Source organism: Chamaea fasciata, unplaced genomic scaffold (assembly GCF_029207755.1).
Source record: "Chamaea fasciata isolate MVZ Bird 193981 ecotype frontalis unplaced genomic scaffold, bChaFas1.0.hap1 SCAF_13, whole genome shotgun sequence".
Lineage (NCBI taxonomy): Eukaryota > Metazoa > Chordata > Aves > Passeriformes > Sylviidae > Chamaea > Chamaea fasciata.
The window spans coordinates 15,847,705-15,872,691 of NW_027094098.1; the positions used below are offsets into that span (position 1 = coordinate 15,847,705).

The 24,987-nt window shown below is 41.0% G+C and overlaps 1 protein-coding gene across 2 annotated transcripts in view; it reads left to right on the forward strand.

Moving 5' to 3' along the window:
* Window positions 1-24,987, forward strand: part of TAFA1 (TAFA chemokine like family member 1) — a 213,419-nt gene that overhangs the window by 183,031 nt on the left and 5,401 nt on the right. For both annotated transcript variants that reach the window (XM_066195475.1, XM_066195476.1), the window contains exon 4: window positions 24,743-24,867. In XM_066195475.1, the coding sequence (XP_066051572.1) occupies window positions 24,743-24,867 (125 nt within the window). The remainder of the gene's footprint in view (window positions 1-24,742; window positions 24,868-24,987) is intronic.

Below are 24,987 nucleotides of genomic sequence, written 5' to 3' on the forward strand. Positions count from 1 at the left end.
TAAACTCATTATTTATGGTAAGCATGGCCACACTCTTCATGCATTTTGCATATTCAATTTTCAAGCCAAAATATAGGAGCTGCATTAGCTCCAGTGCTCCCGGCAGGTAATCAGGCTCCTGCAATATCAAACCTTATGTCACCACCAGTTAATAGGCTGAAATAGTCCTACCCTCATAAGGACCGTGCCTGCCCAGCTCCTGTTAAAATTAATGGGCACTGGGCATCCATTCCCTCTAGGCAGCTTTGGAAATATCAGCCAAAATGTAGTTTGTAAGTATTAACCTTTAGGAAGTTAGTGTTGGCAGCTTCCCACTGCTCTGCACTGGCTTCCAAAGCTCTGCTGAGGGGTGAGCCCTGCCCTGCTCTGGTGGGAGCAGCTCCTCGGGGCTGTTTTGGCACCCTGGGGCTGTTTTGGCTGAGCAGAGCCCGGGCAGCCCCGAGGGAAATTAAATTACCAGGCTGCCCTCGCCCTCCTCCCAGGAGCAGCCTTGCACTGAGCCTGGCTTTTTCCTGGTCGTCAGACAGAAAGAAATCCCAGCCCCATAAAGGTCAGTAGAGGCAGTGTGAAAATGCTGCTCTGACTCAATGTTGAAGTCTAGGGCAGAAATGCCAAAAATATTGCAGGCTAATTGTTAAAATAAGCATGTTTGGTATAGCAAAAAAAAAAAAAAAATCGTCAGTGAATACTTTTATATATTAAACCTTGTAAGGAACTTTGCCCTGCTGACGTAATGTTCTTTAATTAGTTGGGTTCTTTAAGGTTTTTTTCCTTTCCTGACTGTGTTTGCAAAGAAAAATAGTCTGGCATTTGAAAAGAAATATAGGATTAGAATAATTTATTATTGGATTACTATTAAACTGATAGAAACAGCCACATAATTTCATTTCTATAAACATCCTCCAGGTCTCAGGCCTAATCCATACAGATGGTGACCTGTGAGGAAGCAGTGTTCCAGGAATAAATTTCCTGGTTTAGACTGGAGGGTTTCAACCCAGCTAATAAACTCTCAGTGGTGCATGACTGAAACGTTACTGCAGTAGCTGGAGAGCAAACTGTCCCCTGTTTCACTTTTTTTTTTCACCAAATAGTTCTAAAATAACCAAAGTGTAATCACCACTCTCAACTAGCAGATTGTTCATGGACACAAAATACAGTCCTAAATCAAATAAATTGCTAACTGTGAAGCATTTTCTAGGCTCTGCTTTGCATAGCATGAGATAAGAAGCAAATATAACACACTGGTCTCTATTACTAAACGCTGCTAAAAATGCAAAGTGATAAATGTGCTCTTTCAATTTCAATATAGCATCATTAGCAGAGAAACCCTGTAAGGATCACCTGCATCCTAATGACCTGCATCTTCACCACCACTGTGAGTGCAGCTCAGTGCTTTTGCTGGGAAACTATGACATTTTAGGAAGTATTAGTGTTGTTTTGTTACATTTTTGTTCTGGTGTTCTCACTTTTTTACTTTCCCTTCCTAAATGCGTGTGTCTAGTAGTGAGACACCCTGAGGAGATGTGTAGCCAGGGACATCAGCAGTGCTGGCAAATCAGAGGCAGCAGAAAGGCCAGCCAGAACCCTTCCTGGCTGTGCTGAGTCCACAGGTTTCGGGCAGAATTATGGGCAAGGCTTACTGCAGTATCCCTGTGCTCAGGGTATGGATCGTGCACTTGTTCTGCCAGCTTTTCCTGAAATATTGGGTCTTGCTCCGTGTAGCTTTCTGTAGAATACAAATCAGCCACGTTGGTGTAGTGTCCTGCTTGTACAACATATTTGGGTTATGTCTACCCTTGTATTTGCTCACTTCTTGGCATGCTACAATATGTCAAAGGATGTAGATGCTGCTGCTTCCTATATAATTTTTCAGCTAAAAGTGACAGGTGCCTGGAATTATTACCGTATTATTTTGCTTTGGGGTTTTTTCACTAAGAAAACAACATCACAGGTGTTGAGAGGTCCTTCCCAGGAGTTTTGCAGAGACCAAGGGGGCTATATTTGCACTCTGAAATCTAACAAAAATAAAAAAATACAGTCTACTATTTTATGCTGCAAAACAAGGCAGGTGTCCAGCAAGGGCAGGAGCACAGGCTTCATATAGTGAGAAGAACAACTGGGATGTGGGCAAGACAGGAGTGAAGAGTAGCCACATGGCAGAGTGTCAGCAGACTTGCTCTGTAGGTAATACTGGATGCAGTAAATAACCTCAAATATTTGGATTTTTTTTGTTTCTTGTTTCTGAAGCCTGAAAGAATGCACAATAAATTAAAGATGTGTGACTTTCAGATCAGTGTTACTGTACCTGTGTGTGAAGGATGAGATAAGAACTGAGTATGGGGGGCAGTTCCACAGGGATGTGATTGCCAGTCACTCTGGGGAAACCCTCAGGTGAAAGGAGATATTCCTACAGCCTGCTTTTCATTCCCATCCAAAAATACCCTTCCTCCCAATTTCTCCTTGGCGTCAAAATAAATGAAAATGTTTCATAGTGATTAATGGTGTGCTGGCTACACAGTGAATGCCAGTAGGGATGCAGCTGATCAGCAAAGAGGGTATTTTCAGAAAACCTCATCATATTTTGTTTTGACTTTATGCTGACACATTGAATTTGGGGGGGGGGGGGGGGGGGGGGGGGGAAGTGATGCAATCCAGCCAGTTGTGTAGGCAAGAGTGTGAACACTCAGACACACATGGGGAGAGTCAGACCCATGGTGATTCTCTGGTAGGAGATGCCTCTCCAGAGAAATGCTCCATCACTGGCCACCGTGTGCACCTCCCCAAGGATTGTCCTCCCCAAGGATTCTTCAGTCTGCAGGACAGGATTGCAGGAGCATCTCTGTGGTCTCCAAGACCACCCACGGCACTGAGGGATCCAGCAGGTGCCACCTCTGAGAATAGGAGGAGGTGAGAAATGTCACCGCATCCTTGTTTCCTTTAGGAAACAGTTCAGTTATTTAAGAAATGCTTACAAGATTTTGGAGGCAAGACCAAAAAACCTGCAACCTAATGCAAATTAACTCTGTGCTTGTAGGTTTTGATGGAGCTGGTTCTACATAAAGTCCGTGCTGTGTGTATTCACCTGGAGACCTAAACTATTATGTAGAAAAAAGAACAACAAGAGCACAATATTGTTGCTTTCACTACCATTGATCTTTAATTTCCCACTTCAATTTTGCTTTCCAGATTAAGGGGGTGTTTTCTTTTTTTTTTTACTGCTGTGTATGTGAGATGTTAAAAACTTGCTTGAGATTTCAATTTCCAGAGGGTTCTGTTGGCTGAGGTTGTAGCTTATCTAATATTCTGATGAAGTCCAAGCTCTGTGCTGTAAAAGTCAATTTAGTTTTAAGCTGTTGTTTTGACTACTAGAGTGAATAATCCAATTCTTAATTATTTTTTATGTTTTTGGGGGGGGGGGGGTGTTGATTATTATTTGCTGAAAATTTAGTTGTTTGTCATTACTGTAATTTCAGTGGAAGGGACAGTGGAGAAACCAAGCCTCACTGGAATAGATTGTTATCCAGTGCAATGTATTGATCAGGTCAGGCAGTAAATTAACAGCAGCAGAACACCATTAAATTTTGAACTTAATTGCCTTCTACTCTTAATTTCTATTGGATATAATCAATAGGTGCCAGAGGAAAGTTAAAAGAGTTATTTAGCAAGCTGCTATTTCCTGCAGCATAATGGAAAACTAATGTTTCATCTTCTAGTTGATGCAAATAATTTGTAGTTCAAAAGAGGCCACTTAAACATTTTATCCAAGACTCACTTTTAGTTCTGTCATGATTAATCTTCATCCTTCTAAGAAAGAAACATGTTCCAGTGACACAATCTGTTTTGGCTTTGCTGGATCTTAGGCTGGAGGATGTCTCCAGTCTCTATTCCAATCCCCAGCCACGCACACCCTGAGTGTTTCCAGGGGAGGGTTCTCAGGCCAGTACCTCTCCAGATCATTTCCTTTCCCAGGGAAATGCTGTGCTACAGCCAGCGGAAATGGAGACCATGGCCTTGGTCTTGGCTTTCCTTCTTGGTTCTTTTCCCACTTTGTTTGGGCAAGTTGCTCATTTCTCTTACTTTCCTGCCTGAAAAAGCACCAATGTAAACAATTGTCTTTGCCAAAGGCTGGTGTCAAGCTGAAGTGTTGCACTTTCTTGCTGGACTCCTTGTGCTGATGATACATTTTGTTCTCCTCTCCAGCTTGTTTGTTACTCCCTCTGTCTCAAATTTCCCTTTATAGTAATATTTTAGATACCTTTTTAAACTCACTGTTGAATTTCAATATTGCTTTTCCTGCTGTAATCTAAACCCAGTCCCTTATAAATCAATATCTCCGTGCTGTTATTATTTTTACACCTCTTTGAGCACCCTTTCCGTTACCTGGTCTTTTGCTAATAAAATGCTGCAAAGGGAGCACCAGGTTTCAGGTGGCCCCGTGCCAGAGCCGTGTGCCCAGTGACACTGCCCTGTGGAATTACAGGGACATTAAACAGCCATTGAATGGAGGATAGACGTCTGATGCAAATTAGGGAATTACTGCAAATTTTGGTGGGCCTTGGAAGCTGTTTTACTGAAGCAGCACGCAGAATAAAACAGGCCAAGGTAATCACACCTCAATATGTACAAGGGTGTCAGTTCTGTACCAGTGGTGCTGCTCCATATTTATAACTTTATATTGGCATGAGGAAATTCGCATTCAAGCTAATGGGAGTTTTCCAGGAGCGTTGATTCAGGTTCCTGATGAGAAATGAGTGTAGCCCCTTTTGCTCACCTTCACAGCAGAAAGAGCAGTTAGAGTTGAGAAGAGTCTCCTTGAGGTTTTATGAAGTGGAGCATAATGATGCACCTAATGAACAGACCTTCATAGAAGTCTCATTTTCAAAGAGAGTTGACCTATACTTGCTCTGAAAACCAAGTATCTTCAGGGAGTGGGAAGTTACGCACCTTAAAATAGAGTGACAATGAGTGATCCTTGCTCTGAAATCTGGACCTACATCTCTCCACAACCCTTTCCATTATAAAATGTGTATAACAGGTATTTTACTGGGAGCACATTTGTTTTTATCCAAGTCCTATATATTTAAAAAAAAAAAAATGCTTGCTGCCTGTGCAAATTCAAAAACTGCCAAATCATCAAAAGAGCGGAGTATGAATTTACCTCTTTGACAATTATTCCTTGTCACATTATTCTGGTTAACAGGGAATTCATCACAGTGGAGAAGGCAAAAATAAAGCTTCTTGACAGTTACAAGAAATTACCTGTGCTTACAATAATATATTTTCCAAGGGAAGGCTGGAGGGCAGAGTTTGACAGTGCTGAAGCTGTACCACCTGCAGTGATGTCCTCTGACCATCGTTGGCCTGGACTTCACCTTTGCAAAGGGGAGAATTGTTGGTCTGTGTTCCAGACCGGCAGGAATTGTGGAAGGTTCACAGCCCCAGCCCCCCAGAGAGGCTGAAATTCTCCTCTTCTGGCTGTTCCACTGGTGCCCATCACATCACTGGCCTTCATACTGGGAGGACACAGAAGAGGTGGTGTTGTGCCTGTTGTACATTTAGGGGACTGAAGCACAAAGCCCATGGAAGCCAGTGGCCAAACAGGAAATTGGACATGGGGCTAATTGCGTGTTCCTGGCCAGGAGGGTGCCAGCAGCTATAACGGCGTTCCCATTCCCCATGTAGAACTTCTCCTCATGTTTCACTCTTCTGCCAAGAAAAAGATAAAAGGAGATTTTTCTCTGTCTCACTGAGGAGAATCCGGGTTTCATCCAAATGAATTATACTGTCTTTGAGGCGCCAGATTAATCTGTCTGTGATATCCCTCGTGCCTTGCTTCCAGACTAACACATTATCTGTGTTTCTTCTCCCATGATCTACTGGTTCAGATGAAAGCTAACACACATGGTAGGCTGGAAAGACTGCTGCTCACAGCCATGGAAATCTCTACAGGAACAACTCTGCCCTGCTGGAGGAGAGAGGTGCATATTAAGACAACATTTATGTTCAGGTTGATTACAAGGATAGTTTGGTGCAGGTGAAGCTCCTTCTCCGACTCACTGTCATCATAAAAACTTTGTGAACCATAGATTATTGCATTTTAGGCACCCACAGCAGGACAGGCAGACAAGGTAGGAAGTCTCAGAGACACACATGAATTAGGATTAAATGGAGCAAACTAATTCCCAATCAGATCTACTCAGCACTTAAACAAAGAAGATGGAAAAAGACAGGATCAAAATTAGCGAGCTAACAGATTGTATTTCTGGTTGGGAGGAAGTCCTGGGTTATGAAATGCTGGCGGATTTAAAGTTCAATTCTACCCTTATTTGTCATGCACATTTGTAACACGTATTTGCAGTCATCACCTTCTAGTTCAATCAGAGCAGTGAGTTGTTGTTTTTCTAGGAGTGCTGGAGGTTTTATAGCTCAGCCTTGGCAGAAATCTGTCTGTGGTATTGCGCAATTCACATCATGGTTAGGCTGGGCACTGCAATTGTTGCTGCTCTGTCTGCTCTCTGCTGTGTTTGTAAAAGGATCAGGATTGGAGCTGTGAGGTTTTCCTCTGATCCTTAAATCCAGAAGTGTATTTGCACCATTTTTATCCCCAGAAAGCTATCCACTGCTCACCAATTGCTTTTCTGAGAAATAGTCAGACAAGACATTTTGGAAAGCAAGCTTTTTTTGTCCATGCTGTTTGCAGTGCTAAGAAATTATACCTGGCAGTAACTCTAGTTATGATCCAAAACCTCCACACAAAAACAACAAAGCCCCAAAATCCAAAAGAAAGGAGAAAAGTAACCTGCCAAAAAGATACAGCCCTTCAGAGGTTTGGCAAGGTAGTTTTGGGAGTTTCAGGCAATAATATTTTTTTTTGCATAACTGTTCAAACTGAGTGCATCAACTCTATCCATAAACTGTTTTCAAGTCTCTCTTGTCATTCAGTCTAAAGAGTTTTTTGGTGGCACTTTGCAGTTTCTCAAAACATTGGTACTGGCAGATGTAGGACCTTTGGACTCTGCTGAAGGGGAGCTGAAGAGGAGCTTCACTTTGTGGAAGAAGATTTGCCATTAGTTTCATGGCCAGCAGAACTAACAAATGATGGCTGCAGGAAAACTGTATAACAGGCTGACAATGGGAAGGACTTTACCTGGCATCACTGGAAAAATGTGTGAAACCTTGCCATGCATTTGCACAGGTTTTCCGAGAGTTTCAGCCAAACAAGGAGTTTTCCACATCTTTGTCCTGAATGACAAGCAAGTGCATTTTATAAAGATGTGCTCTGCACTGCCATAAATAACAATTTCTCTTTTTGCCTTTGCAAGCCATCATCAGGAGGTGATGGCATCACCTCCTCATTCCTACCCACAGAGCCATGAGAGCATGCATGCAAAAATGCATAAAAATGTCAGCCTTGCAATTTAAATGTCAACTCTTCAATCTCATTCCAGTACATTTAGACCCTCCTTTGCATACAGTGTGGCTGACTTCTAGTTTTCTTCAAAATGACAGAGGAGGCATCCGTGGCCCTTTCTGATAGCTCCATTTATTACTGTCCCCTTGCAGAACACAAATGTAACGCAGTGTGCTCTGCTGAGAGGCCAGTCCCAGGCAACCCCTTAGGGATATTAAATAGACATTTCTATTGTCTTGGCACTGCTCTGACTCCCTTTTGCTACACCAGAGTTTAGCAGGCTATTGCTGAAATGCTGCTGGGATTTGGCTTCGTTGTGATACCTCCCAGCACCCCTGCATGGGGGCAGGATGCTGCAGAGCTGTGTCTCTGTTGCCCACCTCTTTCAGCATCCTGGGAAAAAGAAAACACAGAATTAACTATGTAGATACCTACATATAGGATACACATATATTGGTGTGTAATCTATTTCACAGCTTTGTCTAGATCTATCCTGTGTAGTTTTTCAGGTCTGCATCAAGGGGAGGCATGTGGCACCACACTGAGTGATGCTTTGGTGGGTGCTGCAGGCTGCTGGAGAGCACAAACGCACCTCTGCTGCACTGCTGAAGCTGCACACACAGCCTGTTCCTCCCTCTCTCCCCTTAGTGCAAGATGCTATTCTAGAACTCACTTTCAGAGACTGAGAGCTTCCAGTGAGTTACCTAAATTCTATCTTTGGGCACCTAAACAACTTGCCCTCGGTGGTTTTCTAAATTAAAAATTCCAATTTAAAACAAAAAGCACTATCTATACAATTCATTTTCTCATATTTATTCCATTTGAAATTAAGACCAAATACAATGAGTGTAAGAAATAAATTTACATGACTTGTTAGCTTTTGAAGAATTTCCTCCCAAACAGTAATAAGAAATGTACATGTGTACATTAAGAGATATCTCTGGGGTCAGATTTTTTTTTTTTTTTTTGTATTATTCTAATTTAGTGAGATAAAATCATAGGGCCATTCTTAAGGAACTCATGAGCTCCTTTCTATTCCACTGCCCACAGAAAGTGGAAAGAGTTGCCTCTGCTTCTCTCTCTGGCAGAGAACACAAATACAACCCAATATTTTCACTGAAGGATCAGGGATGTTTTTACCATTTTCCCCCATGTCCTGCAGAGCAGCTTGTACTATCCACACTGATCCAAGGACAAGAATATGCTTTCCCATCTACCTTGGCAGGATTTTACAACGTCCAGGTAGGCCCTGAAAAGTGCTTTGAGATCCTTGCCAGCAGAAGTGTTGAAAAGACACAGGAAACTGCTCTGGTGTGATGAGACACAAACTTGGCTGCAGCATCAGCCTCCCCATTATGACAGAAGCCTTTGGAGGTCAAAAGCTGTCCCAAAATTACTATTTCCACCTGCTTTTTAATAGAAAATAAATCTGATAGTGTTTGAATTATTCATTCATATTAAAATACAAAATCTTGAATCACGTCAGCCACTAAGGGCTCTTCCTTGCAGAAGCCCTTCTGCATTTCCCTGGCCAGGGCTGCTGCTCCCTGCAAGGCAGAGCTGGAAGGTCTCCCCGTGAGCTCCCAACACAGAATTGAAGCCTTGAATGCTCCCTGGCCACAAATTGAGGCCCTGAATGCACAGTAACTGAATATTCATTTTGTCCATTCTTTAGAAGAATAGTTACAATTTAAGGTACAAGAATAGCTCCATTCATGAGCCACGACGTGAGCGAAGCCTCTGCCACCGGTGCCGGATCTGCGTTTCTTAATAAGAAGCCAACAAAGCTGATGTATTACCACGTATAAAAATAATGAAAAAGAGATATCCAGGGAGAGAAATTATGTTTTTGTCATGAAGTGCTGTGGGTTGATTATAAGCATAGGTATTGTTTCTTTCTCTCTGTTATTCACTTGTCTGTGCAGAGTGGGACAATCGGGCCTCCAGGTGCTCCTCTGCAGGGCTGGGCAATATCGAGGTTTCAACATTTGGAGCAGCAGATACTTAGGGTAAAACTGTCCCCTGATTTGAGCTGAACTATTCATCACACATGTAGCTGTCATTAATCTTACATGCAGAGCCAGGCTTCTCATATTTCAAATCCTTTGGAGAGGCAGCTTTTTAATCTATATTTGGTTCTTCTTTTTTTCCCCCTCTGAGATTGGTTTCTCTTTGCATATAATGCTGGAGTAGTTTCAATTTAAGCAGCAGCCTGAAATAAAATACTCGAATTTAAAACCCTAGCAGAGAGAAAGGAAACAATTATCTTGAAATTCCTTTTTTTTTTTTTTTTTTGGATGTAAAAAACTTGAATGGCAGCACTGCTGACTGCCAAAACTGACATGTATTTTAACTTCTGTTTCAAGCAATGCATTACCTTAATCACAACAAGAGGGCACATACTCCAGGATGGAGCCATAAATTCAATTAATCTCAGTAGTAATTCACAAAGCAATTCATTATAATATAATGCAGCACCTTGAAGTATCTAAATTACAGCAGCTGAAGATGCTTAATGGCCAGGGGCAGATGCAGAAGCCGCTCAGCAGCTCATGGTGGCAAGTTCTGACTTCTTCTGCCTCTTCTCTGACACACTATTCCAGACAAAAGGCAGATCTGCTCCTATGAGCCTGGAGAATGAATAAAAAGGACAAGGAAACACAAATGTGAGGAAAAACAGGAGAAAAGACAGAATTGCTCTGAGGGCAGCAAGTGGCAGGGGGGTGAGGTCTAAGCTTATTCTCAAAAATAGATGAACTATGGCAGCCCCAGGTCATGAAGTATTCCTATCAAACCTTTCTGGTGACCAAGAGCAAAATTTTTAAGTGGCTTGCATACCTCTCTGGGTTCTTGAGATAATAATACAGCTGCCTGCTCCTTATTTTGTAGGTCATTAATACACCTCACACTCTAAACCCTTCTGTCTGCTAATATTCAAACAGGATGTTGTTGGAATCCCAACCTCTTTGCCATTTTGCAGAGCAGAATGTGGACACAAAGCATGATAAATTCAGCACTGTGTGTCACTATGGGAACTGTTTCTGCTGCCAGACAGCGTTGGGAATGAACTGGGAACTGGCTGTTTAGGCACGTGTGTGTGCCTGTGTCTGCCAGGCGGGCACATGCATAAACATTCAAATGCAGATGTGTAAATTTTACCATTAAGTGTTTGCACCTCTTTGCTTCCCCATTTCTTCTTATTTTGCTTCATTTAGTGTAGATTACCTTGGTAAGTCTGGAAACTACTCAATTACTGAATTCTTTTCAAAGGAAGGGAAAAGGAAGATTACAAAATTCATCAAGCTAGCATAAATCACCATATCTTCCCCACCTGAGGATCTGACCCTCTAACAGTAGTTTCTTTCTTCTTTATAAAGGTAATTATTCTATTAAAATTAATAGTAAAATGAATACTGCTGTGACTGAATTACATGGGATAAGCGTGAAATACTGTGATCAGTTCTGCTATGAATTAGTAATTATAGTGTGCCCAGTGAAATTTGCATACTTTGCTCTCCTTCCCTGCTATCTGCCTTGCTTTGGTTGCCAGTGCTCTCTCCGGGGTTGGAGCTGGAGATTGCTGGTGCTTTATGCAAAGAGGAGGTGTTTGCAGAACAGTGCACCCCTGAGTTTTAAGATAGCAGAAGAAGTTACAAGATAAGCTTGGGTTTGTTTGGTGTTTGAAATAGCTGTGATTGCCTTTCTAAATGTGATGGTGTGGGGCGTTTTTAGTGCTTACATAGGTGAGGTGAGGGGAAAAAGAAGAGAAGGGGGAAAAAAGTCTGCCTCCTTTCGTCCTCCCATTTCTGTGTGAAAAGTTTGCGCTCATGACTTTGAGTTACTGCTGCCTGGAGCAGTGGAAGTGGTTGGTATCTCAGAGGGATGGCGGCTGGAATAAGGAATAAGCCAGAATAGGAGATCGTGGACCTGCTTTAGCAAGATCTGTGTCCAGCTCCTTGCACTCAGGGGGCTTCATGCAAAGTTTAAAGGTGACCTTGAAGAGGATAAATGATGCCAGGATAAAATGCAGCCTTTCCCACACACACATTGAGAGCCCTGCCTTGGGCCAGCCATAGCAATTACTCATCAGCTAGAGGATGGAATGTAATAATCCCTTTTTTTTTCTTTTTTGTGGTGCTATAAGGTCGTAGGGCAGAAGTCAAGCGTCAGGTCCAGGCTGGTTTCTCAGGAAGAGGAGGGAGGGAAGTTTTTCCTTACAGCCTTACAGCCCTACCATGTCGGGACACCAGCTCAGCTCAGGGACTCTCCACCCCAGCACGAGCTAAACACCCACATCCCACTGAATCTAGGGAGAAAATAGATGGAGACAGAGTTCCTGCCCTTCAACACTCAGTGACTGGAATCTGACAGCCTACAAGAGCTGTGTGCTCAACTCAGCTCCAGAGGTGGAGGGATGAGATCAGTGATGCCCAGGCAGGCTGGGAAAGCTCTAACTGGCTGCATTCCTGTGAAGTAATTGCTTTTGTTAGTAGGATTTTATTGTCTTTATTCATATTAGGATGATCACAGGCTGGTTTAGATAGCTTATGCTTGATTAAATAATGGCCTGCCCTAGTGATAAATGCAAACATGTTCCAATGGATAAAAAAAACCTTGTTTCTCTTTCCTGAAAATAGTGTGTAGCAACAATTTCGAAAAAAAAAAAAAAAAAAAAAAAAAAAAAAAAAAAAAAAAAAGGAGGAAAAAAGGAGACACATGCTGGCACACTTACCGTAATATATTTTGCTTCTTTGACAATCCCCAAGTTAATAGAAAGTTGTTCTTTTTCCCTCCCTAAAATAGCCGGTGTAGTGCACAGCTTATCCAGATCAATAGAAGCATTTTTTCACTCCAGGAATGCAACCTCAGACAACTTGCAAAAAGGTCACATAAACTTCTGATGCAAGCCATGATTTTTAATTCATGTGGTCTACCCATGTTTCCTAGCACCTGAACTGTCCTTTCTGCAAATTACATTCCTTTTGTGAATATAAACAGTTTATTAAAACTCCTGTATTAATTATTTAAATGAGTTTATAAATATTTGAGGAAGCCCATGCAAAAGGCGCTCATAATAAATTATTATATTCTACCTTCATTGAAAGCTAAATTAAAGAATTACCACGATTGCCTTTTGTGAGAAAGCCTTCTCAGCTGCCTGTCTTCACAAGGTCTGGAACAGGAGAAATTTGTCTAAGCCGCAGCAAAAAACCATAAAAATCAGCACCTAAAGGTCAAAGTGAGATAACAACATTTGTATCTTAAGAGTGTTTGTACTAAATGTGACACAACTGAGTTTGGGACCATTCCTTTAGCTGTGCTCAGTGTGTTATGTGGGAGCCAGAAGTTTCCAGCCTCAGCTTTGGGATCCCAGGTGTGGAGACTGAATTACTGACAAAAAGGGGAAGGATTGGTGCTGAGGAGAGGCCGGAAGCAAGGGAGAGGAGGAATCACTCACACACAGGTCGATTGATCGAATCAGAAGTCAGATACTCTAAGTGGTGCTGGAAAGAATATCAGCCCTGAGAGTCTGTGGCAGATCAGCCTGGTCAGTGCAAGAGGATTTCTTGTATGAAATAAAATGGAAAAAATAAAATTATATTAAAAATAATGCATACATTTATTATATATATAGATCTACAATCTTTATATATAATATAATATAATTTATAGAAAATATAAAATTATAGAAAAATCACAGAAAATTATATGAAAATAATATTATATAAAATATATTTTATGTAATTTATATAAAATCACATGATAAAATTATATTAAAATATATTACATGTATATTTAAATATATATTTATAGTTATATGAATAATATTCTGCAGAAGCAGAATAGCAAAAACTTCTGTGGACAAATTTTTCTGGAAATTCTTTTCTGGGTGGAAGAAAGCTTCCTTTTGGAGCTCTCTGTTTTGCAGTGCTGGTGGGTAAGGGTCACTTTGTGGACATTTCCATCTTTTGGGTCCCATTCTCAGTGCACATGGTCATGTCTGGCTGTCAGGCACATTGCACATTCTAAGTGGCAGATACCAGAAGTGCTTCTGCAGAGTTTGGGTAATGGATAATTAAATTGATTAACTAGGAAGAGATGTCTGGTGATGAACCCCTTCACCTCGTGCTTCTTTCTTTATTGTCCTGTGTTCAAGGAGCCTCGTGAGGTGGGCACATGGATCCCATGACAGCTTGGTAAAGTCAGTTTGTGGTCGTGCAGGATGGACCAGGAGATGCTCTTGCTGTAAAGTCTCAGGGTGTGAGCTGAGGTGGTGGTTGATCAAACCAGAGCACTTGTAGAGATGGACTCAGCTCTCTGAGCAATGACATTTCACATCAGCTGGACACAGCCAGTCTTTACAGCTTTCCCAGCACTTTTCACTGGCCTGCTTCTCTTGTTCATCCACCTTCTCTTCTATTGGTGATCACTATTGAAGCAGAAAATCAGAAATATGAAGTCCAAGAACTGCAACATAATGCCCAGAATTAGGGGGTTCTCTAGGCAATTATCTTTCCTATTTGATCAGGTATTTTTGAAGATTAAAATTTAGAAATAAAACCCAGCTATTTCACCCTTGTTCTGTTTTAAAGTGCTTTAAAGTGATGGAGGAAGGGAGTATTGTAGAAAAAAAGAAAAATATAGAAAATCATAAAATTTCATCTAAAGCTTTCGGTTCAGTTTTCTGGAACTACAGCAATTCCCAGAGTCTTTGTTTAGCTATTTGTCTTTTGAAGGCTCCTGCTTGCATACATTTTGCTACTGGCAGAGCTGAACACGCTCTGCAAAACCTCTTTCCACTAATTCATGCTCATAATTGTAAAGAGCTTGAGCTGGGCATGCTCAGGCTCCAGGTACATTCATTTTGTATGAGCATTAATGAGATCAAGTAGAACAAGGACAGATGTTTGTGAAAAACAAACTCTCTTTTGTAGTGATGAGAACAGAGCTTACAGCTTCATAGCTGAGAATCACCTGAGCAGAGTGGGCACGAGATTCCTGGAGTACCCGGAGTCTGAGGTTCAGGACCTCTTGTGCAGTACAATGGATATAATAATCTTTGTATAAATTTGGGATTATTCCCTCTAAGGAAAACACGTTAAGGTCATTGTATAAATTATTAGTAGCAAAGAGTTACCTAGAGGAAGTCAAATCCAGGGCCTCTTCCAAAGTAAAAAAAAAAAAAAAAAGGAAAAATATCACTGTGGGTGGTAGTGAATTTTGATCTTTTAAAATAAAACAACTCAGAGTTAAATTGAAGGGAGGCAAAAAGACATGAGCAGTGCCAACAGCAGCGTGGCCATGAAATTTCAAGTGCCCATTAAAAGACTTCTCAGCTCTGTAAAAGGTCTCAGAGTAAATAAGCATTATGAGCACTGAAGGAAAACATAATTTCAAAGGAAAGCTTGGCAGTTAAGGTCAGTTTAATATCCACACATGAATTTCACTGTTTATAAGTCTTGCTGATAAGCTTTTATAATTGAGTTAGTTCTCTTATTCCATGCATATTGAAGCAGTAATTAAGCTATGATATGAAATACAAAATATCGTGTGCTCAATTCATCAATTTTTGTTCAGTCTCACAGTTCCTGTTCCAATGGCACTGGCATTGTTGTGCTGAAATATCTCCCAATCTATCATGTCAAGATTATGCATGATGTAATTTGTAAGAGCAGCTAGGGATTTGTTTACAAAAAACAAATGTTCCTTTAATCTTTGAAACAAAATTAGACTTGTCTTACATCACAGAACAAAGATAGCTGAATGAATACAGCACTTTTAATAAATCAGTAATTACCTTGTGTAGTGCCAGTTGGCTCATTTAACTTGACCTTTGAAAACAACTTCCTCCACACAGATTTTAAAAGGTGCTCCTCTGGACTGTAGAGATACGAGTGCTCTAAAGGTGTGTTATTTACACCACAGCAAATCCCAGTTCATGGAAGAGAATTTGGACCTTTTTTGTCTTTTCCTAGCAGATATAATTGCAAGTTAACTGAACGACCTCCTCAAGAAATTTGCAGGCTCTGCCTTTTGGTACCACTGTGCATAAAGCAGCAAACACCACGTGCAAGTTCAGAGTGCCATCATTAGAACAATAAAACCTCCCTTAGTTTTCCTTTCACATGGAATCATCCCTGCAATGAGAGCACAGGGCACCTGACCTCGTGCAGAGTGGGTTTGGGTTGATGGAGGTCTGAATAAACAAATTTCTGCAGCTGGACTGAAATTATCTGGTGGGTACAGACGCCAGCAAAGGGCTGCTCCCACCCTTCCTGGGGGTTTTGCTCCGGGAATCTTCCAGGGCTGATTATTATCCTCTTTCCATCCTTCTTAAGGGGAGAACAGCAGATGGCTTCGTGTACTTCACACCTCTTAGCAGCCTCTTTTCCCAAAAACTCTTTGACATGCAAAAAATCCTTGATTTTAGGGGAAATATAGAATCACAGAATGGTTTGGGCTGGAAGGGACCTTAAAGCCCATCCGGTCCCTCCCCTGCCATGGGCAGGGACACCTTCCACTGTCCCAGGCTGCTTCAAACCCCAATGTCCAGCATGGCCTTGGGCACTTCCAGGGATGGGGCAGCCACAACTTCCCTGGGGACCCTGTGCCAGGCCCTCCCCACCCTCAAAGGGAAGAATTTCTTCTCAATATCTAATCTAATCCTGCTCTCTTTCACCCTTTTCCTGTTCAGGTTCTTTCATGTTTTCAATTCTTTTGCCACTTTTCCTGCCGTCGCTTGCTTTCTCCAGCAGCAGGCACACATCTGATAGCACCCACTGTTGCAGACACATTTGGAATCTCATCCACGTGCTTTAGCATTTTCTGAGTTTGGAGTTCCAGCCACAGGTCTGTAAAGCACAGAGAACTTAGTATTTTTCACAGAGGAATACAGGGACAGTATAATAACTTGCCTTTCAAAAAGAAAGCCAAAGCAAAAACCATTTTTCACTGGAAAAGCACACACCAAAAAAAAAAAAAAAAAGAAAAGGTTCTTCATTGAGTAATGACACATAATCACATTATATGCTATTAATTTCTGTAAATTCAACGGAAGAATTTTCTATGTATATTTATTTACAGGAATCTTCTCTGTTAACAAGAGTTTCTCTGTTAATGAGAGAAACCCTACACAATTTATGCCCAAGTGGTACACCAGAATTTAATTTCATAACTGATAACCCTCAGATATATTATGCATGCTTTGTTATGCCTTATAAATGCATTACAGTTATATAATTTATTCATTTCCAGTGTTCTTTCATAGAGTGCTTTGCTGCTAGGCTGTGATTCTGGCACATCATTCAGTCAAAATTTCTTGATAGACTTTCACCCTTCCAAGCCCATTTCGCAGCTTTTCCCTTCCACGTCCCCAAATCCAACACCCACAGCACAAGAACTCAGGTTTGAGCAAATGGCAGCTTTTACAGACACCAGATTTGGTCTGAAGTCTGCAAAAACTGAGGAGTTTTTTTCCCTGTTTCTCCGGTAACTGTTGGATCACACACTAAACACAGATTTTTGGTTTACATATATATATATATATATACATGGTTTAGGGTCCCAGCAGCCACTGGAGGAACAGAACTGCAAGGCCACCCACAAAACTCTGTGTACCACCCTAATCTTCATCTCACAGCCTGGCACTTCTCCCTCTGAATTTCAACTCATTCATTTACTTTATTAATGAATTATTATTCCTGAAAAATTACCTTTGCGTGGAGATACAATTCTTTGATGTCACACCAGTTCTCAGCTCTGGTCTGAAACATGTCCGTGAATATTTATAAGTAGCTTCCTATTGTCCTTCCAAATATGTGTAAATAGGTTGCATTTCACTGGCATTTCATTAAATATATAACAATAAGATTAAGCTCTCACTAGGTTATCGGAAGCCACTCAAAGAGGGTGTAAATAACATTGCTTCATTGCACAAATATTTTAGCAGCCTGCTCTCAGCCTTGTTCTGCAGGGAAGGGTGGATTCAGTTCCAAACTTTAGCAACAAATAGCTGCAATGGGTCTCCCTAACCTACAAAAGAACCCCAGACAGGTTGGGAGGGGGGTCCTCAGTCACCTGCATTCACATCAGCTCCCTGAATGCTAGATCTCATATTCTCATCAGCCTCATTAGCGCTCATTAATGCCAGCAGGTTGCTCTCGAATGCCCCTCTCTCTTTGCATAGAGGTTGTGTCAACCACAAATAAATTCACACAGGTCAAACTATCAGTGAAGTTGGCAGCTTGATGCTTGCCTTGGATATATTTTCCTGTGCAAGAATTCAGGAAACTCCAAGAAAAAAACATAAGACTGTGTTCTAGCACTCTGGAAGGTCATAGAATACTCTATGCACTTTTGGGGAGACAAGTTTATCATACATGATTTATTTTATCATTTCATGTCCTTTCTCTCTGCCACAGATATCTGCAAAAATCTGTTTTGTTGAGGTTTGCTCTGCCTTTCCTTTGCAGAAATCAAGTTTCCTGATAGATAATGTGCTGAGGGTTCTGTTAGAATATCAACTATGATCCATGACTTTCAGAGAAAAAGTGTCAAACTTTAGTCATGTCTGAGTTCAGTGGGATGTGGAATAATTACGGCTTTAAAAAGCGTACCACACTCTTTGAGTACAGGATTATCAAATGAGAACAGGGTTAAGAGCCAGCTGCCAGCACAACTGGCCTGGGACTCACTGGCATCTCCTCAAGGAGTGCCACAAGAGGCCTCCCAGCCTGACAGCTTCTTGCTGGCTTCATTTTTGTATTTCCTAAAATCCCAGACTTTGTAAAGATCTCATAAGTAGAACTGTGAGGGGCTAAGAAACATTTTGATTTCTTTTCCTTGTCGTTGCTGCTGAGACCCTCCCAACTACAGAAAATGTTTATGCAAGTTCTCCTTAAACTCTGGGTGATTTATCTGTGTGCCTGGCTAACAAATCAGAGACTTTTACCTCTGAACAGCTGGGCACACTTCACTGGTGCTCAGAGGACCCGGGAATGGACTCAGGGAAGGGAAGATGCACATCCACTCACCATGAAGGCGCTGGCCATGAGGAATCCTGCTCCTACTTCAGCTGTGGAAGCCCCTCAGCCACCAGTCTAAGCAGTAGCTATCTCCAGAGGTGCAAAGAAAGGGACATGGAAAAATGACAGAGCAACAGCAGTTGATGCTCCCAATCTGAACAGCACTGAGGGCTAGAAATTCCTTGGCAAAATCTAAGCTTTTTTGTGTGTGAAATCTGCTCTTTCAGGGACTGTCTCCACTCAGCTCAAAGGCAGGAATGTGCTTGAGGACCTTCTGGCAACAAGCACTTCACAAAATTTTATAATGTTATAATTTATTTTCATAGCACCTGAGAAACCCATTCTTCAAGTTGTGCAATTGGATAAAAAATGTCAGTCCCAAACTCGTGCAATTCAGTGTTAAAGCTCAGCAGGGCAGAAGAGACAGAGGGCAACATCCAAGAAAACACGGCAAGAATAACTCATCCTCTAAGTAAACAAAATTGCAAATGGCAAACTGGTACAGCAAGGAGATGATTTACCTGTAGTAATAGAGAGAGTGAGAAGCAGGGCTGGGATTAAACAAACCTTGGGAGTTTCTGTTTCTCAGGCCATTAGCCACCACCAGCACCTCTATTGGTCACATTGTTCGGAGGGAAGCACACAACATGTTTATGTCATTTTTCCTCATTTACCTAACAGTACGTTGGCTGCTAGGAAATGGCAGTGTAAGTGGTTTTTCACCAGTGAGTCTTCCCATGCTGTCGAATTAGCACCCTTTTTTGCTGGTTCATGCAGATCTTAAAAGGAAATTGTTCATGGATTCTTTGCATCTAATCTGCCCTTTCATATTTAATGGTGCAGCCCACAGCGTTGTTCAGACGTGTAATACGCACTTAAAAATACCTTACTCTAGCTGCTGAATATTTTGCAGTGGAGAATCAGGAGTTCTGAATGGAAAAAAAAAATTCAAATCTTCAATTATTTCAATTCTGCCAGTGAATTTAAAAAAAAATAAAAAATCTTGGAAAATATCACAAAGATCAGAGTGCTCAAAAAAAAAAAGTTTAGTATGCTGATGTCTTTTTAATGTTTGCTACAATTAACAAATATTAAATTAACTCAGCAAGACTGAATTTGAGGCAATTAGAGATACAAGACACCACTTGCCGGGCTGATTGCACTGTGCTTGTATTTTGAACAGGAGAAATGTCCATTTTCCCAGAGCTATGAGAGGTCTGTTATCAAAGTCTGTGAAGCATTGCTCTGCAGGAGCATTAGATTGATACTTCTAAAATTGAGTAAGATTGAATTAAAGCAGAGAGTTTGATAGTTTGGACTCCCTGTAGGAAACATCCTGCATTTCTCCCAGATAGCAATATTCAACCTGAAATCTTTTGTTTCGGATTTGTATTCTTTAACTTATCAGATCACTTCTCTACAGCTCCCAGAGTGGCTGCCATCTCAGTGTGTTTATGAAATACATAACCCTTCAGATGACACTTTCTTTCAGTCCAGTTTTCTCATCCTCCCAGAAAGTGTGTTCCCACCCCTGTAATTCATTCTGCTCCCCATGACATCCCAATAAACTAAGCGAAACTGCATGTCTCATTCAATTCTCTGAGATTTTGTTGTATAAGGAATAGGTGAGCACAGGGTTGCAGTTTTTCCCATTCTTGTTTATATCCTTTTTTTTTTCCAAAAAAAAAGGCAAACTACTTGAAAGATTTTACCCACCTCTGTGCTGTTGCCATTGCCAAAATCTCCATCAGTGCAAGAACCTCTCACAGGGAGTTTGAACTTTCCTTTAATCTAATCCATTTAGAAAATGGCTCACAATATATTGAATAAAGTGGAGAAAATTGATATCTTTTCATTAAGCTGACAAAGTCTTTTTCACTTCTGACATCTGTGAAATGTGTTCTCTATTTAAATTTTATTTATATCAATCTTCGCTGGTGGAAACGAGATTAAAACAGAATGCTCTGTACTTACAGGGAAAACTTCCCCATCCTGCAATGAGTGTCATACTGGTTTTGAAAATGAGCTTCTTATTCCTTGCAGTTACACAACACCCATGATCAGGAGGAACCACAATCTAATATCTCCACTCCTTTGTATTCTATTTCTATATAAACAAAATGTGTGTACTTTGTCACAGGCAAAAAGAGAGCTGCTGCGGCTTTATAATGCCAACTGCAGAAGCAATCTTGGAACATTTTAATACATGGCATGTTCCCTCTAAACTGTTGAAAAATGCATGATGATACTTTGCTCTGTTTTCATATTTCTGGGTATTCCATAAATATGAATTAAAGTTATCTATTACTTTGTGAGGATGGTTTTATTGTTACAGTGCTAAATATAATGTCTTTATACTTTTTGCCATATAGACTCTGTCATATTATTAAAGCAATTTCCTAAATACCAATGCAGAAAAGTTAAGGAGGATTTTATCTGCAAAACAAACAAAGAACATTTGCATTTTCTCTACAGACAGGAGCAGCAAAAATGACAGAAGCAATTTTCTGTGAGTGTCTGGGCTTTGTGTGTACATTTTCTCTGTCCATGTCCTGTTAAGCACCTGTAAAATGGCTTTGAGGAGCTGAGTAGCTTCAGTTTAATGCGAAAACCTGAAGACTGAGAAATGTGAAACATAATAAATTCAGGAGCTGTGACAGGCAGCTTTAATCAAATAGATTGTGTATTTTTTCCAAACTTCGTTTGACTCAAGAGGAAGATGGCTGAACAATTAGTGTTTCCATGCTGATTTGATCTTTTAGGTGTAGAGATATGAAGGTGTTCAGTGCATTCCTACTGTCCCTTAATAGAATATTTGGATACTGAAACTCAAGGGGAAAACTTTTCCCAGCCAGCTGCCTTCATGCATCAAAACTTTGTGCTCCAGACGATGCACAAGAGCAAATCAAAGCACGGTCACTACCCTTGTGCAACCTCCAAAGGGTCTCATGAACTTTGAAGGCTGAATCCAAACTAAACTGGCAGTTCCCTGCAGCCACCTAAGGCTTTGAGCATTATGTTTGGGAACAAAAGTATTTTAAAATGCAATAGAATTGTGTAAACATAAGAAAATATGAGCTATTCAATTGCTTTTCCCCTGTATTCTGTCTGATCTTCAGATTTCTTATTTGCAGTTTATTTGTCTGGAGCCCATGATTTGCAAATGCCGTTTCAGCCAAATGCTTTTTGTGTGTGTTAATCCATGCAGACTAAATACATCAAAAGTTAAATATTTTGATCAAAATCATTCTATGGCTTTGCAAACAAAGATTTTTTTAAAAAAAAGTGTGAATTTGGCTTAAAAAGAAACCTTGAGAATTTCCTGAACAAAGTTACTTTTTTCCCCAGTTCCACTGGTGATATGTTAAGAGTAAAATATTCTTATAAAAGTGGCGTTTTCTTGAAAATAGTTCGGATATAAACAATCCCTTATTTAACCTAGAAGGTGATGGGGAGAAAAAAAAAAAGGACTGAAACAAAACAAGCAAAGCAGGAGCAGTCAAGGCTCTTCTGTTCCACGTCCTTTCCCTTTCGCCATGGCAGGGGGATCTGTCTCAGTCAATTCAGCCTTGCATGATGAAACTCTTGTGCTTTGTGTATTCCCCAGACAGTGAGAAGAGCACAATGAGAAGGACTCCAGAATGCTACAGGTGTCTAATTCAGCATGATGTGAGCACTCACAGCCTGTGCTGCCTGGTGATTAGCAGGAATCTCTAATTCTCACCCAGAATGAGTGGTTGGGGTCACTGAGAAGTTCAGGTTCCTCGGGATCTGGGAGTTCTTGAATAAAAACCACCCCGAGGGGGAGCATCTTAATTTGAGCAATTCCCTCTCTCACCCGACTGCTTCAGCTCATCTCAAAGTGACAGAACCTAAACACAGACAATCGTGTTTCCCTGGGGAAGTTTTCTCCCCTCTTCCTACAGGTGGGCCCAATCTCAAATGCCGCAAACTGAGATTCATTTTAAAGCTTTTTCCTCTTTGAACAGAGCTGGAGGTGTAAAACTTTGAAATCAAGGAGAACTCAAAGGATCAGCAGTACCCAAGAAAGACATCTGATCCTAAAGATTAAAAGGCTCTTAATAGAAGAGAAAACCTATAAACACAAGGTTCAAAGACAGTAATTTTCTTTGGGTTTTGGATGTCCCTGCCATGGTGTGGGGCAGAGGACTAGACCACGGTCAGCTTTGTAGTGCTTCAGACTTAAAAAGGATTTTGCCTACTTACATATTAAATACAAAGAGGAGCTTTTCATCTGCAAAGTTCCCCCATTAGTTTCCCCCATTACAAAAGGAGCCTGGTTTCAGCCCAGGTGAGGCTGCTCACTGATGGACACTTGGGTGTAACTGCACTGTGATCATAAATCAATAAAAATATATATGTATGCATATACTAAAACCTGCACACCACTACACGAGTCAGTTGCCATTACTGACTTCGCATTTGGTTATTTTTCAAGATCAAGATCTGAATACTTGGGCTGTATTTAACAGCATTAAGAAGTAGTGAGATCATTTTAATTGCTAGGAACTGCATTGCTCCTCCATGCTGCCTCTCACTCTGCATTCACCTCATATCTCTGTTTTACATTGTAAACTCCCCAGGCGAGGGTGTTCAGGTTTGTGGTTTTAGTACCTCACGCCACAGGATCCTCGTCCGTGGTTATTTAATGCTCCTGGTGAATAATTATGATCATCACTTCTGATTCCATGTCACAGGATTCTTCTCACTCATCCTGAGGATGCTCTGCTCTGATGATTGCTGCGAAGGGCCAGCATTTAGCAGGATATGGTTTTTCAGTTTGCCCACTGCACAAATCTATTATTAGAGCACAGATTCAGCCCTCACGCCTTTTCATGCATGACAAAGAGAGAGATCTTTTTTCTCTGCTGTTAGCAGCATTAATGATAACCTTCTAAAAAAGGTGTGTGAACAGCATCATTAAACTGCCTTGCCAGCACAGGTGTAAAGGACTTTTTTTTTTGTGTCTTGTATAAATGGAGAAATGATACATTATATGATAGAAATCAGATGCAAGCTGTGGGAAGAACCAGGAAAGACAACATTGAGAGCTATATGATCATTGTAGGGCCTCTCAAACTGAACTATTCTATTCAATTTTATATTCAAGAAATTAATTATAAGCTCTGTAATGTCCTTAAATCAATGCATGCACAAGAGGGCATTTTCCAGAGCTGAATGGCCGTCGGCTGGTGTGTTTACATATATATATTAATATATATGTGTAAGGTAGGCAGCTGCTTCAAAGGTATTTTGTGGGCTTGAAGCAGCCATGAGGGATGATATGAATGGGTTAAGCATCTCTCTTTGAGCGACTGTGCAGAAAGCTTTGACAGGCTTCCTGAGTGCAACCATGAAATTAATTCTTGCCAGAGAAAGCAAATCACAGAAAGAGCCACTCATGAGCCAACTCGTCACAGTTGCAAGGTTAGCTAAAGTTTATCAAAATCCCCAGACAAAAAATGTCATTAAGATACAGTTAAGGATATAGTCAGATACCAATTCCCAGGCAAGAAACTTCATTAAGGTATATTCAAGGTTGTAAACATTTGTGCCAATTAAATTCAAACAACTTGGTTCAAACACTGCCCCATTATTTACAGTGTTAACTATTTGGAAATTAAAAGTTACTTTTAGAGATAATCTGGCTTCTATAAAATTCGCAGTCATATTTCAACAAACAGCTTCTGCTGCTGCTCAGTGTTACCTTACCCTCTATTTCTAGTTGTGGTGCTCCCTGTGATGGCATCCTGGGAAAGCTAAAAGTCTCCATGAGTTCAACTAATTCTGGACAGATTTGTGGTTAAAAAATCCAGGTCCTGAAAGCAAAAATATCTGACTGTAGGTCCTGAAAGCAAAGCAGACACAGTTTTATGTGAGTACACTGAACCAGAAGTCTTGAAGACCTGGAGAATATTCTGAGGAAAATCTCCTCAGACTTGCCTTGCTCTTGTACACGTTGGTGCAGATCAGATTGGTACCCAGGGAGAGGGGCTGTGTCCTTTGGTCCTTTGGTCTCTTGGTCTGCAGCAGAATTGCTGCCACCACAGCATTCCCTGCAGCCACAGCACAGAAGCACAGCAGAGCTCCTGTGTGAGGAGGCTGTGGCAAGCAGTGCACTGTCTTAGGCAGTATAGGATGCCAAATGAGTAATTAAATATGAAATCCATACAACTAAACTTCAGTGGAAGGGACACTCTGCCTTTTAGTGTTAGACCCTTGAGATATTATTTAATTAGATTTGGTCGTTGTAACACGGTTGTGAACATTGTCTTTTCTCTTTTAGCTTCTATAGTGATTGGGAAATGGTGGTGTGAGATGGAGCCCTGCCTAGAAGGAGAGGAATGTAAGACATTGCCTGATAATTCTGGATGGATGTGTGCGACTGGCAATAAAATCAAGACCACCAGAGTAAGTCTCCTTTCTGTCTGCACCCAGGAGGTCTTAATAGGAAAGGGAATCACTAATGACTGCTCACCCATGTCTTTTCCATCATCATGCCTGCTGTAAAAGCCTTAAAGACCACTGTCA